Source organism: Xiphophorus hellerii, chromosome 17 (assembly GCF_003331165.1).
Source record: "Xiphophorus hellerii strain 12219 chromosome 17, Xiphophorus_hellerii-4.1, whole genome shotgun sequence".
NCBI lineage: Eukaryota > Metazoa > Chordata > Actinopteri > Cyprinodontiformes > Poeciliidae > Xiphophorus > Xiphophorus hellerii.
The window spans coordinates 19,662,368-19,681,699 of NC_045688.1; the positions used below are offsets into that span (position 1 = coordinate 19,662,368).

At 38.6% G+C, this 19,332-nt stretch overlaps 1 protein-coding gene across 4 annotated transcripts; it reads right to left on the reverse strand.

The window, feature by feature from the left end:
* Positions 1–653: 653 nt before the first annotated feature.
* msrb3 (methionine sulfoxide reductase B3) lies at positions 654–19,145 on the reverse strand. 4 transcript variants are annotated; one of them, XM_032588863.1, is made up of 7 exons: positions 18,959–19,102; positions 16,495–16,609; positions 9,155–9,263; positions 8,810–8,887; positions 8,599–8,627; positions 8,211–8,308; positions 654–2,288 (listed from the first exon to the last, which is right to left on the reverse strand). In XM_032588863.1, the coding sequence occupies exons 2-7, from the start codon at positions 16,595–16,597 to the stop codon at positions 2,127–2,129; spliced, it is 579 nt and encodes a 192-aa protein (XP_032444754.1). In that variant the 5' UTR covers positions 16,598–16,609; positions 18,959–19,102; the 3' UTR covers positions 654–2,126. The 4 variants fall into 4 exon arrangements, with proteins under 4 accessions (XP_032444754.1, XP_032444755.1, XP_032444756.1 ...); XM_032588864.1 differs by lacking the exon at positions 16,495–16,609 and adding an exon at positions 14,940–15,093 and having other exon boundaries at positions 18,959–19,080; XM_032588865.1 differs by lacking the exon at positions 18,959–19,102 and adding an exon at positions 14,940–15,093.
* Positions 19,146–19,332: the final 187 nt, after the last annotated feature.

Below are 19,332 nucleotides of genomic sequence, written 5' to 3' on the forward strand. Positions count from 1 at the left end.
ATTCTTCCTCTCTGTCCTGTACCTGTTTGGTGCAGGACAGTTTCACTGTGAATAATGATTCTGTCTTACCAGCTTCAGCAGCTTCTTCACAAGATCTTTGGTTTTTGTTCTGGACCTATCTGCACATTTTGGACCAAAATGTTTATAACTCACACAGAACAGTCTCCTTCCTGAGCGAAACGATTGGTCGTTTTAACTGACATAAAACAAGAGCTGTTTGGTCTGCTTCAACTTCAAACAGTGAAAAAATGTGGATATGTTTTCAATCAGTGCATGTAAACTTATTGCTTCTACTGTATGAAATCAAACTTTAAAAGTACTACAATCAATATTATGCAGTCATGTTTATGTTTTCATGTTTTGTGGGGAACATTTACAGTCAGCAATGCCTGCAGAAGCCAGCTGACCTGACTGACCTAAAAGAGTGGTTGGAGAGAAATTATGTTTATATAAGTTTCCAAAACAGAACAGCTTCTTATTAAGGTTGGATCATTCGGGAGGTTTCTTGACAGAGAGATTTTTAAAAAGTCATTTTCTGTCTGATGAGCCGACTGTGATGTCTGGAGGTCAAGAAAATACATTATTTAACAATAAAAACACTTCACAAATTCCCCTGGGAATTAGTCAAGTACTAAATAGCAATAAGAGTGTGAGACTTTTTATGAATATATTTTATTCACCAGTTTGATGAGGTGTTCAGATGAAACTGTAAAGATAAAAGTGGCTACACTTAAAATCAAAACACAAAATATTTCTGACCTAAAAAGGCAGCTCAAAACCCATTAGTGTTCCAATATGCTTCACACTGAAATCAAAAACTTGCATAGATATTTCATTACTCTTCTCAGTGCAATATCATTCAGAATTAATCTAATACAAATCAGAGAAATTCAGCGTAACTAAACCTACAGATCCACAATTTGCAGCCATGGCACAAACAAAGCCAAGACTTAAGGTTCTGTAACGTAAGATCTGGCTGTTAACAGATTCTACTCATGTTTTAAGTTCGAATCAAAATTCAAAAATACTTTATTGATTCCAAAGGGAAATGAAATGTTGTTGTAACTTACATTAATTCAAGATTTTTTGGAATTTACAGAGAATCTTAAGAGGCCTCTGACTGAAGACTCTGTTGTATGACAGACTCACTCAGAGAAGGCTTAGGATTGTTTTAAAGCATAATTATAATTATGTGTTTAAACAACGGAGTAGAAAAGTGTTTGCTGGTTGAACCTCGTTTCCTTTCTCTTCACCCTGACTGGATATGTTAACACAGCTGAAGACAGACTGTCTTCATGTGGATCTGAACATATGATGACGCACATCATATCCAGTGAACATATGGATATACGCCAGAAGAAAGATGCTTCATCATCTTTGCTGTTGTGTCCGTCCAAAAACCCTGCCTTCAAACCTCACTCTACAGATTCCTGCAGTAATGTCAAACGCTAGCTAAATCTGTCTGGAAGGCTTGTTGTTAGACACATATGGATATATTTGTGAAAAGAGAGTACAGCATGTGGATCTAGCACAGCTAAGATAGAGAAATAGAGTTTAAATAAAACATTTCCTGACTTAAATCTATTCAAATATTACAGAGGATGAAAATCGGGTACACAAGGAAAAATGCTACTTTTAAGTGACTTATGCTAAGAATAATGGTACATGTAACATAACCTAAAACTCCTTCATCAATACTTGCCTCTCAAACTCATGATGCATTGACTTGTCCTGAAAAACATTACATGAGCATACTGCAATGCCAATACTGAGCATCTACAGCCTTCCTTTAAAAAGTATTTTTCCGTTTCCTTTCTGTAAACACACCAGAGACCTAAAGGATCTTCATTAAAGCATTAAAGGGACTGTGACTGGTGACTGCGATTGGTTACTATGGGAACCACGGCTATGTTGTAGAAATCAGCAGATGAGTTATCCCTCTAGTGCTCTGGTATATCACCATTACCTCAGATTACAGTTTCAAAGACTGTCAAAATATGTCAGTTTAGCTACATTCATTAACTTTATTGGTGTTTCGTTCGGTCAGCACATCAAAAACAAAGCATCTTTTTAATGAGCTGTTTTGACTTTCCCTAACCGTTGCTGGCAGGCAGCCAGCTGCGCTCCTATAGGTCAACCTTCCCGCCAGTGGCAGCGCCGCTGGAGGCCGAGGCTCCGCCCTCAGCCGGGCCTGTAGCCTGAAACGCCAGGGAAGCAGAGTTGATGCAGTAACGCTTTCCAGTAGGTTTTGGACCATCGTCAAACAGGTGACCAAGATGAGCTCCACACTGAAACACAGGGACATTCAGCAGCACTGAGCAACCTGTGTGGAACCTCCAGCATACTTTATGTCTGAAGAAAACATTTGCTGAGAATCAGAACTACATAAACACAACAAACTGAAGAGAAAATGATTTATTTTCAACCAAGAAGTAGTTTTCTGGTGGGAACATTTTTTTTATCATTACAGCAAATGCTGGAATGTTGGATGAGTCTGTGAGGTTTTAACGCCTCCTTACCATCACCCTCATCTTTAGTTCAATCCATAGATCTCCAGTCCAGATTCCAGTTAGGATTTACTTTGACTGAGCCATTCCAATCAATCAATCAATCAAATTTTATTTGTATAGCACATTTCAGCAGCAAGGCATTTCAAAGTGCTTTACATCATTACAAACACAGAATCACAATGCAATATAGAATCAATCATTAAGTCAAGTTCCATCAATAAATTTGTAATTGATTTCAAATACAATTCTAAACAGGTGGGTTTTCAGTTGAGATTTAAAAGAAGTCAGTGTTTCAGCTGTTTTACAGTTTTCTGGAAGTTTGTTCCAAATTTGTGGTGCATAGATGCTGAAAGCTGCTTCTCCTCGTTTGGTTCTGGTTCTGGGGATGCAGAGCAGACCAGAACCGGAACCTGAGAGGTCTGGAAGGTTGATACAATAAAAGCAGATCTTTAATGTATTGTGGTGCTAAGCCGTTCAGTGATTTATAAACTAACAACAGTATTTTAAAGTCTATTCTTTGAGCTACAGGGAGCCAGTGGAGGGACTTTAAAACTGGTGTTATGTGCTCTATCTTCCTGGTTTTAGTGAGAACGCGAGCAGCAGCATTCTGGATCAGCTGCAGCTGTTTGATTGATTTGTTGGACAGACCTGTGAAGACGCTGTTGCAATAATCAATACGACTGAAGATGAACGCATGGATGAGTTTCTCTAGATCAGGGGTGGGCACTCCTGGTCCTCGAGGGCCGGTGTCCTGCAACTTTTAGATGCATCTCTACTTCAACACACCTGAGTCAAATAATGAGGTCGTTAGCAGGACTCTGGAGAACTTGACTGCACTTAGGAGGTGATTCAGCTGTTGGATTCAGGTGTGTTGGACCAGGGAGACATCTAAGAGTTGCAGGACACCGGCCCTCGAGGACCAGGATTGCCCACCCCTGCTCTAGATCTTGCTGAGACATTAGTCCTTTAATCCTGGAAATGTTCTTCAGGTGATAGAAGGCCGACTTTGTAACTGTCTTTATGTGGCTCTGGAGGTTCAGGTCAGAGTCCATCACTACTCCCAGGTTTCGGGCCTGATCGCTGGTTTTCAGTTGTAATAACTGAAGCAGTGCATTGACTCTAGATCGTTCCTCTTTAGGTCCAAAAATAATAACTTCAGTTTTGTTTCTGTTCAGCTGGAGAAAGTTTTGGCACATCCACACATTTATCTGTTCTAAGCATCTGTTCAGTGATTGGATGGGTTCTGAGTCCCCTGGTGACATCGTAATGTAGAGCTGTGTGTCTTCTGCATAGTTATGGTAGCTAATATTATTTCCTGTTATAACCTGAGCTAATGGGAGCATATAAATATTGAATAAAAGGGGCCCTAGGATTGAACCTTGGGGTACCCCACATGTGACCTTTGACCTCTTTGATGAAAAGTTTTCAATTGAAACAAAGAAATCTCTGTTCTTTATGTAAGATTCAAACCAGTTAAGCACTGGACCGGAGAGTCCGACCCAACTCTCCAGTCGATTCAGTAATATGTCATGGTCAACAGTGTCAAAAGCTGCACTGAGGTCCAACAGAACCAGCACTGTGGTTCTCTCACAGTCCGTATTTATATGGATGTCATTGAACACTTTTACGAGGGTGGTCTCTGTGCTGTGGTGAGCACGAAAACCAGACTGGAAGGAGTCAAAGAGGTTGGTTATAGTTAGTTATAGTTGGTTAACTAGAAACTGTTTGTTTCTAGTTAATTGTTTACAAACAGCTTTTTCAATAACTTTGCTGATGAATGGGAGGTTGGAGATCGGCCTGTAATTCTGCATTAGTGATTTGTCCAGATTGTTCTTTTTTATCAGTGGTTTGATTACTGCTGTTTTCAAAGCCTGGGGGGAAACGCCTGACGAGAGCGATGAGTTACTATTTGGATCAGATCAGCAGCAATAACAGGCAGGACTTTCTTAAAGAAATGTGTGGGTAAAACATCCAGACAGCAGGAACTGGAGCTTAGTTGACTTATAATTTCCTGTAGGGTTTTATAATTAAGTAGTTGAAATTGGGTCATTTTTCCTGTATTTGTTTTGTTTGGGCACAGCATTGGTACTGACTTTATAGTGGATGTACAGATTAATGCTCTGATTTTTTGAATTTTCTCTGAAAAGAAGCTGGAGAACTGGTTGCAGGCAGCAATACATTGGAATTCAGGCGGTAACGTCACAGGAGGGTTTGTGATTCTGTCAACTGTTGCAAATAAAGCCCGAACATTGTTAATGTTTTTGTTTATGACATCTGCAAAGAAAGCCTCTCTTGCATGTTTTAGTGTTAAATGATAGTTACGTAGTCTTTCTTTATAGATGTCACAATGAACGTGGAGTTGAGTTTTACGCCATTTTCGTTCTGCCCTACGGCAGAGTTGTCTTGCAGATCTAACTGTTTGTGCATTTCTCCATGGAGATTTCTTTTTACCAAACAAAACCTTCATTTTAATTGGGGCAATGGAATCAATAATATCTGAGACTTTAGACTGAAAATCATTTACCAACTTATCTACATCATTACAGCTTAAGGGTGAGGAAGAAGAGTAGATTTGATTAAAAGTTTCTGCTGTGTTTTCAGTGAGAGAACGTTTTGTGAGGGTTGCTGTTTGTCCAAGTGAGTTAAAAGATAAAGAACTTTCAAAGATAACAGCGAAGTGATCCGACAGGGCAACATCAGTTACAGAGACATTGGAAATATTCACACCCTTACTGATAACCAGGTCCAGTGTGTGTCCTTGAGTGTGTGTTGCTTGTTTGACATGTTGTGTTAGACCAAAAGTCTCTAAAATATTAGCGAGCTTTTTTGCCCCTCTGTCTTGGGGGTTGTCAACATGAATGTTGAAATCACCGACAATTAATAAACAATCATAATCAATACATATGACAGATAGAAGTTCATTCAAGTCAGTAAAGAAATTTTCCACAAAAGTTGGAGTTTTGTATAGAGTTACTGTCAAAGTTCGTTTGTGGCCTTTAACCTCAATTCCAAGATACTCAAAAGAGGTGAAGTGACCCAAAGAGATTTTACTACAATTTATGGTATTCTTAAATATTGAAGCCACGCCTCCTCCTTTTTTGTGTTTTCTATTCTCACTGAAGAAATTGTAGTTAGGAGGCACAGATTCAATTAGTACGATCGATTCATTATTATCATTCAACCATGTTTCTGTCAGAAACATAACATCGATATCATGCTCAGTGATGAAATCATTAATTAATAGAGCTTTAGCACAGAGAGATCTTGTATTTAAAAGAGCTAGTTTAAGTGACTTGGAGGCCAAGAAATCTTCAGTCTGAGGTTCCTTTAGGCAGGGGATCAATCTGATGTTTGAATTAGGTCCCCTGTATTTTATGTTTCTGTTTCTTGTAAATTTTCTTGTAGTTATCCGGACAGGTAATGTCCTGTTCTGCAGTGCCGAGGGGCCAGACACATTCTGGAGCAAGAAGGGTGTAAAGATAAAGTCTGGACCCCGGCCTCAGACTTCAGAAACGCAGAGTGATGGATCCTCTGGGACGTTAGAGTCAGGTGGCTTAAATGAAGTGAGGTCTGCTACGTGAGCGCTAAGGAGAGACGTCCCAAGTACAACCTGTTGATTCATTCCATCTGTAAATTTAAGAAACTCCGGTCCAGAAGACATTTCTCCATGTGTATCTTGTGAATCCTGTGAATGAGTGGGTGAGCAGAGAGGGGGGGGAGAAGGAGGAAGGGAACCAGTCGCTCCGTCTCCAGTCGATGTTGTATCAGCTGCTTTTGAAACTGTTTGTTTCTGATAAGCCGACGGTTTCTTCCTAGTCAGAAATCCTTGAGCCTGTTCTTCTGAAGCGATGATCACGTTGCTGTCCTTGTTGATAAAGTGAAAAAGATTTGCAGTGAGCAGCTTTATCCCATGTTTATTAAGATTCCGTCCGCTTCTTCCAAAAAGGTGAAAGCGCTGCCAATAGATCCAGAGGTTATCGATGAAGGTCACTGAGCTGGCAGAGCAGGTTTTAATCAGCCATTTGTTTATCATGTCCAGCCTGGAGTGTTTTTCGTCTCCCCATTGAGGTGATGGAATTGGACCACTGAGAAATAACTTCATTTTTAACTTTCCCATAGTTAAAATGGGAAAGTTAACTATATTCTTCTTTAATATTCAGAAGAATATTAAAGTCCATTTTTAGAATCTCAGATTTCTGCTTTGCCACATCGTTGGCTCCAACATGCACAACTAAGGACTCAATATCTGGCTGATCAGCGGTTAGCGAAAGAACTTTACAAGTTAAATCAGATACAGTGTCACCAGGAAAAGAAATCACTCTCGTTTTCTTGGGATTGCAAACGTGACTGATTCCATTTACTGCCTCATCTCCAACAATAAGCACTCTTGGCATACCTTTCGTTTTCCTGGTAGCCGCTTTGTCCTTTGGAGCTTTGGGGGGTGGATGTGTTGGTCTTGCCTCATTGTTGATGTTTGAAAGCGAGGTTTCACTCAGAGGCTCAGGCTGGAGTACAGAAAATCTGTTTTTCAGTGGGATTCCCACAGAGTTAGAATGTTTTGAGGCTCGGGCTGGTCGCTCTGTCCTTGGGAGCGGCGTCGGTGGAACCGTTTTGGTTGCAGCTGCTTGTTTGTTTTTCTTTGGTGGAGCAGTTGTTGAGGTTGAAGGTGGGTTTCGGCTCAGAGCCGGCCACGCTGATTCGTCCAGGTGAGGGGTTCTCCCTGTCAGTTGCCTCATCGGATCTGCGGTGTGAGACTTTTGCTTTGGCTTGGCACCCAGAGCGTTCCAGGGTGAGCTGCTTGATGCGAGGCGTACAACCTCTCCGTTGATTTGAGGAAGAGTTGTCTGATTTCCACAGTTAGCGTTGATTTCAAAGTTCACCTCCAGCTGTTTGATCTTCATTTCTATAGACTGAAGTCGTTGTATAATACTGCTAATGTTCTTGGGGTCGGCGGGAGGCATTTTATCCTGGTTCAACTTGGAGATGAAGAAAAGTAAGGTAAAAATAAAAGTAAGAAAATCCCCCAGTCCTTAGGTTTGTAGTAATCCAGTTATGATGTTGAAAATGTGAATATAACTATAAAAACTGTCACTTTAAAAATAGCTCAGGCAAAGTTATCAGCAAAGACGGGAGAGAGCAGGACAAGCTGTTCGTCCTTCAGCTGCCAGTGCGCAGCTCCAAAACATCGATATTATTTCCATTGCAAAAAAATTGTTGTATGCTAAATTAAAATGTAGGCTGAATTTAAAGATTAATTGAAATAGTACTAAAATGTAAATCTAATAGGGGTATGAATCATTTTGGACATAACTGTGCATACCTATTGGACAATCTTCTCATTATAATTGTGATGGTATACATACAAGCACTGCAAATTGAGAAATATTGTATTTGATAAATACTATTTTTTTCTGTTTATTAATAATAAGTATGTATGTTAAAACTGTAACATACTGAAGCACTTTCAACTAGAAATTAGAATAGTTATTGGTCTTTATGTTGATGGTCTATATGAGAGCGTAGATTTACACACATTGCTTCATCACACACACCCCACCCCACAAACACAGCGTCAGGGTGAGGGATGAAGTGGGATTTAGGCTAAAAATGATTTTGAACTGATTTACTTTATGAAGTAAATGAGTTTACTACAAGAACTTTAAGGAAACTTGATAAATAAAGTGGTGTGTTGCAGCTCACCTGGCTGCAGGTAGTCTCCACTCTGTGTAAGCCGTAGGAGAAATCATCAGCCAGAGAGACGGACTCCTCCTTCAGCAGGTCGAAGAAGGACGGCCAGCCTACACACGGTTTGTTTAAGAACACAAGAGGAATCTTGGGATAAAAACCTCCACCTCCTTCCACATTACATTTCACACTTCTGTCTTTATCAACATATGGCATATTAATACCATATATCTAGAATAATGAGTCACATATGACACCTGAGGCTTCACAACAAGGCTCCATTAGAGCTCCAGCTTGTTTTATATGAATCAGATTCAGTTATTGAGCAGTAAAATAAATAACTACAGATGGAAATGAGGGAGTTCAGACAGTTAGACAGAAATCTGACAGAAGTTCTACTCACCTGATTGTGAGTCAAATTTAGAATCTGAGCTGTAAAAGGAAACAAAAATAGCTCATATATAGCAATGGTATTGTTTTGTCTTATGATCTTTTGTTACAAAAATAATCCTCTGATTTAACTGATTTTTTATAACTGTACTGTGAGCTTTAATCCGTCTGTTGGGCAAGCACAAACACATGGGCAGTCAGGTGTGGTGTACAGAGCTCCTCACCTGAAGAGAGGGCCCCCACAGACAACACAGTGATAGGTTCCCTCATCTTTATGGTATGTGAACTCCCCAGTAAAGGCACTGTGGGAAAGGAAGTATTAATAAATAATAACAGCACAAAATGATTCAGTAGTTAGTAATGTGGTACCAAGCACTGTAGGATTATTATCAGGCTAATATAATATAATCAGATTCTACTTCCACCCTGTGCTTCACCCAATTGCAAAATATCTATTGGAATAAAATTCAAGCACGCAGTGAAACATGAGATCTATTCCAGGGCAATTATAAAATAAAAAAAAGACTGATTTGTGACATGGCAGAGAACCAAAGCTCTATCTTCCCGACCTCTCGGTTCCTCTCTCCTGAGTGACATGGAACTGCTTTGGGGTGAGGCGTTTCCTCAGTTCCTCCTGAGGGAAACTCACTGGCCAGGTCTTCTTACTCCTGCAGGCTCCTGCGAATGAAGACAGGAAAAAAGTTCACTACAGATTTCTTCTGAAGCCCCAGAAGAAGAATCAATATGTGATTTGCTTATCTAACTACAGTACAGACCAAAAGTTTGGACACACCTTCTAATTCAATGGGTTTTCTTTATTTTCATGACTATTTATAAGGCAAGAAATCCCACTTATTAACCTGACAGGGCACACCTATGAAGTGAAAACCATTTCAGGTGACTACCTCTTGAAGCTCATCAAGAAAATGCAGAGTGTGTGCAAAGCAGTAATCACAGCAAAAGGTTGCTACTTTGAAGAAACTAGAATATAAGGGGTATTTTCAGTTGTTTTACATTTTTTTGTTTAGTGCATATTTCCACATGTGTTATTCATAGTTTTGATGCCTTCAGTGTGAATCTACAATGTCAATAGTCATGAAAATAAAGGAAACTCATTGAATTAAAAGCTGTGTCCAAACTTTTGGTCTGTACTGTATATATAAAGCATCACACACTGAATCTTATCCACTGATCAGCCGCAAACTGAAAACCTTCTGCTGAGAACACCTGCTGGGACGCTGGCAGCAGATCTTTATAAGATGCGAGTTTGTTGTTCACATGATCAACTTTTCCACATTTATCACTTTAGAAGTACAAACTTAAACATATTTTATTTAGAACTTGGGTGATAGCCTAACAAGAAATTGTTTATTGATATGAAGTGGAAGAAAAATAATACCTTGGAATCCAAAGCTTTTTACCTTTAAAAATCTGAAAAGTGTGATGTGTAGGGGTGTGTGTGTGTGTGTGATTTCAGGCCCCTTAATGCTAAAATCCCAATATAAAACTAAGTGCAACTAATTGTCTTCCGAATGCAGTAGGTGTCAAAATGTAAAACCTCAGCAGGATGAGCAATGGGTACACCACACACACACACGCACCCCCACACCCACGCGCTACATGAGGTGTGTGTTTCTGTAGGTCTGCAGCAGACTGCAGGCTAACCATGTTTGGATCAAGAATTTCATGTTATTTCTGACATTGTTGCATTAGGATAAAACTATGTTGTTCATTGGTTTCCAGATGTGGCTGATCAGTAAATAAAAAAAATAGCCATAATGTTACAATTGGTCTTGCACTAGAGATTTTTATCACTTCCTTCAACCTGCACATAGACATTTTTTATATACATTGCAGTGTTGTGAACGTCCTATTAAAAAAAACTAAACAGAAATTTAAAAAATGTGCAGCTAGACAATTATTTAAGAAAGTGACTTGGTGCATGCAAGCTGCAGCAAAGCCAGGCAGTTCATTACGCAGCTGAAAGTTTGGTCTAGTTAAAGGTTGACCTCACCAGTAAACGCTGAATTTAAAAGTAAATAAAGACCACCTTCCCTGTAGCCACTATTGAAGTGTAATGTTTGGATCCTAGGCCAGACAAGTCAAAAGCAACATCACATGGTTTAAGAGGACAGCAGGGTAATAAGAGCAATACAGTTTCACAAACAAAATCTGCTGTCCATACAAACTGTACTTTGGCTTTACATCATGGGAGGCAGCATCCAAAATGTTAAATTAGATGGCTTATGCAATCAGAAGTATCTACAATGATGACAATTATACTGCCTTTAGCAGTGTTGTATAGTAACGAAGTAAAAATACTTCACTACTTTACTTAAGTATATTTTGGAGTACTTCATACTTTCCTGGAGTATGAAAATTTTTGATGACTTTCACTTTTACTTCACTATATTTCCGAACTTAATTGCGTACTTTTACTCCGATACATTTTCAATGTGTGGTTTAGTTACTCGTTACAAAAAAGCGAGAGAGAGAAACGCAAGTGTTTTGACCCACCTACTGATTAGCAAGTAGCAAGTAGGCTACCGAACAAAGTCCGTAGCCTGCTTGCCTGGGCTTGTTCATCACCACCAATAGGATACTTCTTCTTCTTCTTCTTTTCTATTATGGCGGATCACAAGCAACTTTAAGGTGCATACCGCCACCTACTGTACATGAGTGTGTAGAAGCATTACTTCATATCTATTAAATTCTACTTTTTAATTTTGTATTCTTAAGATAAATAAACAATGCTTTCCTTAATTTGTGAATATCTGTTATGTTTCCTTCATTTCCTAATATACCTTTAAGATTCCATTCATGCCCCATATCTCTAACTATTCTCTTTAATTCTTCCCTTTCGAGTTCATTTGACTTACAGTTCATCAATATGTGTTCTACATTTTCTTTCTCTCCACATCTCTCACATTTATCATTATTTTTCCTCCCTATTTTATAAAGCATGTCATTTAAGTAGGTATGACCTACTCTTAATCTACTAATTATTATTTCTTCTCTTCTGTTTCGTTCATTAATGCTTCGAATTCAAACTGACTTTTGTACTTCATATAATCTTCTTCCTTTCTTATCTTCATTCCACATTTTTTGCCATTTCTTGATTTCTTTACTTTTAATTAGGATACACCTGTTTCGCTTCTCCCATTAAACACAAAGCAAGTCTCGCAATCAGTAGCAGTCACATGGAAATTCTATCTTACAAAAACTCCCCGTCCAACTTGAAGAAACACATCGAGGTAACTTCTTATGAAATGGTTATAATCCTCCTGTGTCAGTAACTATAGTTTGGTCACTAGGCACTACTGTATTGTGAAATCTTGACCATAAATGAACTTTGTTTGGCATTGTTTCAGTTCCACACGTGGTGTATTTAGCTTAGGCCTAATGTTGACTGTAGCAGGCTACCTAGACTCCTCTGTTCAAGGGGGGACAGAAGCCATAGCGATAGCAATTTAGACTAAATTTAACGAATATAGGAAAGGCATGCAAGTTCAAAACCAGGTTTACAGATGCCAATAAGCTGCATTTCCCTCCCAATTCTTTTTTCCTTTTGCATAATGACCAGTTGTGTGCACCACCTACTGACTGTAGCATTGACTGATTCACTGATTTGTGAAGTAGAGTAATCGTCACAGCTCTTTTTCTTCATGTTGGCCGCATTTTCTGTACTATTTATTTTTCTCATTTTCAGCACTGACCTTACTTGAAGGGAAAACTTGAGGCTTACAAAAACTTTGTATTTTCTGTCCTGGAGGGTATACTAAGAAGCTGGTTCAGTTGTAAAGCAGGTTAAGTTAACCTTGTGCTATAGGTAAAGCACCTAATTTTCTTAACTAAATGATGCCTGCAGGTATATCTATTAGCAGGTTTAATTTTGCCTGCACTTGGTTGTGTACATTATTTTAAGTGTATTTGACAAGTTTACCAAAATATAAAAAATGTCATTCAAACTGCATTTGCTTTGTTTTACTTTTTACTTGTACTTTTCATTACATTACTTGAGTACATCCATTTTTACAGTAATTTCCATACTTAAGTACAAGAAGTTTCAAATACTTTAAGACTTTTACTCAAGTAACATTTCAGTCAGTGACTTCGACTTTTACCAAAGTCATATTTTGGAGAGGTACTTGTACTTTTACTTGACTCTGAGATTTCAGTACTTTATACAACACTGGCCTTTAGTTCCTGTTTAAACAGTGTGTTCTAAATGTGACTTACATTCTGCTTCCAGAACTCCCTCCCTGGACCTTCCAGGTCCCCTCCAGGGTCCCTCCAGGGCCCTATACAGTGCCCAAGCTAGAGCCAGGATACCCAACCCTCAACTCCAAGACCTCCACTGTGAGAGGTTTGAACTGTTCCCACCGGAGAATGTCAGGAAGATGCTAAATCCGCCCATGTAGTTCCTCTGGATGCACAGGAATCCAGAAGACCTACTCAGTGTTCCTACAGAGTCAACATTCACAGATTTTTCTGAATAACGTAACTCCAAATTATCTGTGGAGAATCTGCCTGTTAAGATTTTTTCATAGCTCATATCTACAATCTTCTAAAGAAAATGCAATATCCAATATTCAGACAAGGTTCATAATTACATCAGTCTTCAAAAATTTGACCAATCTTTCTCTCCATTTGATAGGAATAGACTTCCCAAAAGATAATGAAAAGTGGGATTCCTTGTAGTTGAAGTACCGGCAATGTTACACAGGTGTTAGTATCCAGAACCAGGCAACTCTCTCTGCCCTTTGGGCCCCAACACCAAGCTGAACTACCTCAGAGATGTGGCCAACCCCGACTCTTCGGGACAGGGTTAGTCAGCCAGGTGGAGAACATCCTCAAAGCAGTCTTTGTTTCATCATACAAGATCAGGCTGTAGCCTATACTGGTGAAGTGATAGTAAAAGAAAGTTTCAAAAAATTCTAAAAACAAAATATCTTATGTGCTGGCACAATCACAAGCGCTATTTGAATCCTAAAAGAACATATAATGTATGTACAAAATATTTAAATCACGTGACTAAAACCTCTGATTCATACTAAGAACAACTAAAACCTAAAGTACACCAATACTGGGTTTTACCCAAATTTTAACTGTCTTGACATGCATCTCTGTCAAAATGAAAACAGAGAAAATCCACTGGTTCTTCTCATTTTATTTTATATTGGTATTATATGTGGTTGTCTTTTCCTGCAGACTGGATGATGGGCTGCAGGTCCTGCTGCAGTATGAAGCATGCTGCTCCCTTGGGGTTTCTGACTCTTTCTGCAGAGATATGGTCAATGCCAGAGACTGAAGTACAGCCCGGACTTTCTTCTGCAATTCTCCAGTATATTTAGCTTTCGACTCCACCAGCAAACCTGACAAATTGTCAAGTCAACCCAGATTCATTCTGCCAGTCTTGCAAAAAACATAGTCTCTAAGGAACAAACCTGACTCAGATAAAACCCCTTCCTTGTTGCTCAGCTTTTTCCATGTTTCCTCTGCTGTTTTGATGATTCATCTTTGGTAGAGCTCTCCAAGCCTCTGAGTTTGGAGGCCCTCCTTGCAATCACCCTAATCTTTCGCTCCCTCCTTATTCTTGGATCAGATTCAAGTTGGCAATTTTAAAGGTCTCTGCCTGTACGTACACGCTCTTCAAATTGTATAATTAGTTAGACAAATATGGAAAATGTTTTACAAAGTCAACTGTTAGTCTAGGTGCTGATTAGTGCCGGGTTAGTGCCAGAAAAAGTTCAGCATTGAATGGCGTTGATGGTTCTAGAACAACTAGTTTAACATTTTGTCTGAATATTTGGAAGATGCTAGTTTGTGATTGTTTACAGTCAGAACTTGGATCAATATAGCTGGTCACTTCTGATTTTAGAGGCTGTTCTTGTGCAGACATTCATCTCTATCAATTTGTCAAGAGGCCAAAAGACATCAGTTACCATCTAAATATTTACTGTTGCCTTAAATTAAGCCTGAAACTAGACTTTGTCCAAACAATAAATTATAATTGAAATGCAGCAAATGAGTAAAATTGCCTTGCGTTCTTATTCAGCTTTTTAGATTCTTAAATTGTTTGATTTTCTTTAATCAGGATCTTTTAATGTTGAAGGATTCAGGGCAAAAAAATCCAAATCTAACAATTAACCTTGTCGGTTCATTTAGACTTGGTTTGGTGAACAAACAGGTAAGATCTCTGTTCTCTGAAACGACCAATTAAAAGCTAGAAATGGTTAGTTCAGATCAGTCTGATTAGAAAACAAACCAAAACACAGCACACCACTCCAGCAATGCGTTAACGTGTTAATGCGAGGGAGAGCCAATCAGACACACAGCACGCAGTCAGTGGACCTGAGGGGAGACTGCAGGACCTCAGAGGCACAGGCTGACTCTTGGTTATTAGATGCAGCAGATTGAAGCCCGACATGGTTGCTGGAGAAAAGGCAGAGCCCAACACAGCACTAGAATCAACCTGCCCTCAGCAGGGCCACAACCCAGGTCTGGACTGGATGAGGGACAGAATGACAAGGGAAAACAGGATCATGAACAGCATTAGAAACCAAAACCAGGCTGCTGGATCACTGAAATCCACAGTGTTGATGAAGGTTCTGAAGAGGATTGGTTAAAAAGGACACAGAAAATGGTACAGTCACTTATTTGTTCATGGTTTACCATGAAGATTGATTCTGTTTCCAGGCTTTGTTGATCTTACCTTCTCACTTCCAGCTATGGTTTGGTCATCATTCAGTGGAAACGTACACAACGGTTGGCAGCAGCAGTTTTTGTGCTGACAATGCATTATTGTGCAGACTTATCAGATCCAAGTTCAAAAATAACTTTTTAAAAGTTTTCTCTAAGAAATCTTCTCATCATAAAATGAAAATCCTTGGAGTCCAATAAAATTGCGTTTACATGCTTACAAACACTGATCAGGAGATTCAATCTGCTTTGGTTGTGAATTGGCTCAATATGAATAAGATGAATTGAATATTAGTTAAAGAATGTATTCTACCTTAACAGCTGTATCTATTATAGCTCTCTCTTCTGTGAACCATAATTAAATACTTAACTTAATTTTTGGTCAATAGGACTAAATATTGGATTGTAGTTAAAATTGATATATAAATTTTGTCCGTTTCTGTCAACTATAACTGCACATTTGTTGTTTTTTGTTTGTTTTTTTGATGATGATCTAATCTTTGTAATTGTTAATCAAAAAATTAAAAAATAATAGCAATTCATAAAATGGAGTATGATTGTATATGTTGGGAAAAAACAGAGCAGAAAGCTGGTTACCTTTTGGCTCCTTTAAGGTAAAGTATTTACTTCATCTCCTTATTTTGATGTTTTACTGTAATCTGATGCAGTGCGACCTTCTGCTGAGCTCTGCCTGGGAAAATGATACTTCAGATTGGTGCCAAAATAAAAAATAAAGTTTGGAAAGAGAAAAATGTAGATATTTACTGAAACGTTTGGTAACAATTTATTTGACAGGTTGGGAATAAGACTGTCATGACACCGTCATAAACGTGACATAACACCTGTCATGAACATGAGTAAGTCTTCATGAATATTTATGACTGTTGTCATAAAGTGTCATTCGGTAAATCATGACACTTTTAATACAAAGTTGACATTATTCAAAATGTCTTTGTTATGACAACTTGACATTAACCAAGAAATCATGATCTGACATAAATTTGTTATAAAAGTATGGTTCCTATTTTAGAAATATTTAAGATTCCCCAGCTCTACTCCTGATTCTCAGCACCGGCTGGTCGGAGCTTCAACTAGGAAAACTATTTCATGTTTTAATATTGTCATTTTAGACTGTTATGTAAAAGTATTACAGTCCACATTGTTGTAAACAAAGAGCATATTTTCGCACTTAAATCTATTACTCTACCTAGAACAGCTGCAGGCAGAGCAGAGGGGTAGGCTGTGTTGCTGGCTTGCCCAAGGGTACGATGCAAGGCCAAGAGGAGCCCATGTCTAAGGAAGACAGCCATAAACCTGTGACGCTACAGACAGAGAGATACTGATCACTTCTGAGACATTAGACAGGAAAAAGAACTGAAGTGTTGCAAAGCAGATTTCTTTTCCCCTCACTGTGTTCATATACACTAATAGGTCAGTCCTGTAATCTACCAAAGCTCATCAACACCATGAGATACTAAACTGAAGTATGAATCATTTTCCCAGAAAAGCTCAGCTGTGAGATTTTTACATGCACCCACAATCAGACGATTGGGAAGCATCCATTCAGTGGCTTTCTCATCACAATATAAAGTTGTTGGGTAAATTGTATTATTAGTATTATCAAATATTCGTTGTATCATGTAGCCTTGTAGTTACATTTAGATAATGTTTCTATGTGCTAAATAACTTTGATTCCTTCCTGTGACTTCCTTGAGAAAGCCAGCAGTGAAGCGGAGACAACTCTTCTAGCAGAGTTTATTGTCCAGCAATAAACTCTGCTCTCCTGTGTGATATACAACTTGTTTTACTCAATGCCGGCCGTGTCTGGTACTCACTGGAGCAGAGGGATTTAGAGTGTAGATAACATGTGTCTAAATAGTAAAAGTCATTAGCGCTGCAACTATGTGATAAATTGTTTTTGCCCCTCCCCTGATGAAGTTGCAAGCGCCCAATGTGCGAGGGTTTCTGAGAGTAATAAAAAGAGAGGAGCGGACAGATGTGTTTCAGAGCGGTAGGAGATTTGTAACTGAAAGCACATCTCTGTCCGTTCTCCTCGCGAGTACAAAGAATCTAACTCTCTTGTCTTTCCTGTGTTTGTTTAAATTGTCTCTAATAGGTATTTAGACCTGACAAAAGTCTGGCATGAACCAGAGGCAGATGCACTAAAGTTTTAAAAAGTTGTGTTTTGAAAATAGAGAAATTCTGCTCCTATGGTTTAAAAGTCCTTTTAATGCGATGCCTTCCCAGGCTGTATACAGCATCGGGCAAAATAGAAGGAAGTTTTTATTTTTTGTATATACATAAAAAAATATATTAATAATAAACTAAGAGATCTGGAGAAGATCTGAGGAGTGGACCAAAAAGCCACTGATTGCAATAGTATACTGCAATATATACTGATTGCAATAGTATATTGCAATCAATATAACAAGAATATTCAGAATATCTGACTATTCTTGTAGTCAGATATTTTTTGACTACAAGAAATATCTGATCTGAAATTATAAACAAAGGTTTGTGTAGCAAATATTAAGTTCTCATTTTCTATTGTATCAAATGCTTATTTCATAGACCAAAACACCAATTAATAATTGGAAAATCAAATCAATGTTATTTTTCTGGATTTTACTCTTAGGTCCCATCTCTCATAGTTGAGGTGAACCTAAGCTGAAGCTTACAGACATCTCTATTCTTTGTTAGAAGGGAAACGTAGAAAATCACCAGTATATAAAATACTTTTTCATTACATCTCAAACAATAACTTAGCCCAAGTTTTTAACACCTTGAAAGGGAAAAAATTCAATGGCTGTTAAAATTGTCATGTGGGATAAATACACAAAAAAGCTATGCTATTAGCCAATTACATTTTTGTGCAAAAAATTTCTTTTCAGATATACTGAGTTTATTTGAATTCTTATCTTATTCCTCTGCATAAGAAAAGTCTTTATTGTTTCAGCATCACTTTTGGCTACTGGGCAGCAAACTATGTGCTTCTCTAGGGTCAGAAAGGGCTTAATGTCTATTTGTCTTGGCCTCTAAAGTCACAGCTGTCTTATAAACAGTCATGTTTATTTTGCAAAAACCTGCTTGCATTTTTGTATTATCATGCCAGTCTTTAAGCCTCGAGCAGCTACTTGCTGTTTCACGAAACTGCTGTACAGTATACTCTTTATAGTAAAGGTTGGGGGCGGGGGAAGTCATGGTAGAAACCATAAATACGTAGCTTGGCTAGACTTTATGGCTAAGTTACGTACTTTAACACCGCAGTCATATTGGAAGGACGGGTCTATTGGAACTGCTGTGTAACCATACGGGACATATTTCATTTGTGCTCATGACGATGTCATTTATTGTCTGACAAGTAGAACGGTTCCTGAAAAGTAACGCCTATAAACAAAAAGCCCTTCTCAGACGGGCTCGACTCAGCAGATCATCTGGACAACCAACAGATCCTGAACACCAGGACAACCAGGTCCCTGCCTGTATTCAAGCTCCGGGTTTCATAATAAAATTTTAAATTATTGCAGTGTTATCACCAATTAAATTGATGACAAAAATGTGAAATACTGATTAAATAGTCATTTACTACAAATGTTAATCGTTAAATAAAACGCCCCGGTTTGTTGCTCTACAAAGCTAGTTTTCGGCGTAAAACAAGACAAAAATCATACCAGAGAAGAGCAGAAGCAGGAGCAGCACGATGTTAGTTGGTAAACGTCCTGTATCTGCGGCTGATAAGCCTTGTTTAAAGCGGTATATCAGGTGGAGTTCGGATGAACAGACACAGAGTTTCTGACCAACAGGCTGAGTCTGAGTGAGCCGAATGTCAAGGCACCAACACATTACCTTATATGGGCACAAATGTGTTTAGCTTCCGCTTTGGTAAAGAAGCATATCTTCACCAAAGTACATATGCTCAAATGGATTTGTGCTCATCATACATGTTCTATGTGCAGCAGCAACATCAAAAATAGCAGAAATATTGATTTACAGACACTTTTAAACTCTATGTACATACTGCCACCTACCGTACAAGAGTGAGAAA

What these genes read in the sequence shown, in the direction of transcription:
- msrb3 (XM_032588861.1), bottom strand. Translation starts at nt 19,130, where the DNA reads ATGTGTTGGTGCCTTGACATTCGGCTCACTCAGACTCAGCCTGTTGGT. An exon ending in CAGGAGAGAGGAACCGAGAG is followed by an intron (nt 8,888 to 9,154) that starts GTCGGGAAGATA and finishes CCTTTCCCACAG; the next exon opens with TGCCTTTACTGGGGAGTTCA. An exon ending in TGTGGGGGCCCTCTCTTCAG is followed by an intron (nt 8,628 to 8,809) that starts GTGAGGAGCTCT and finishes TTCCTTTTACAG; the next exon opens with CTCAGATTCTAAATTTGACT.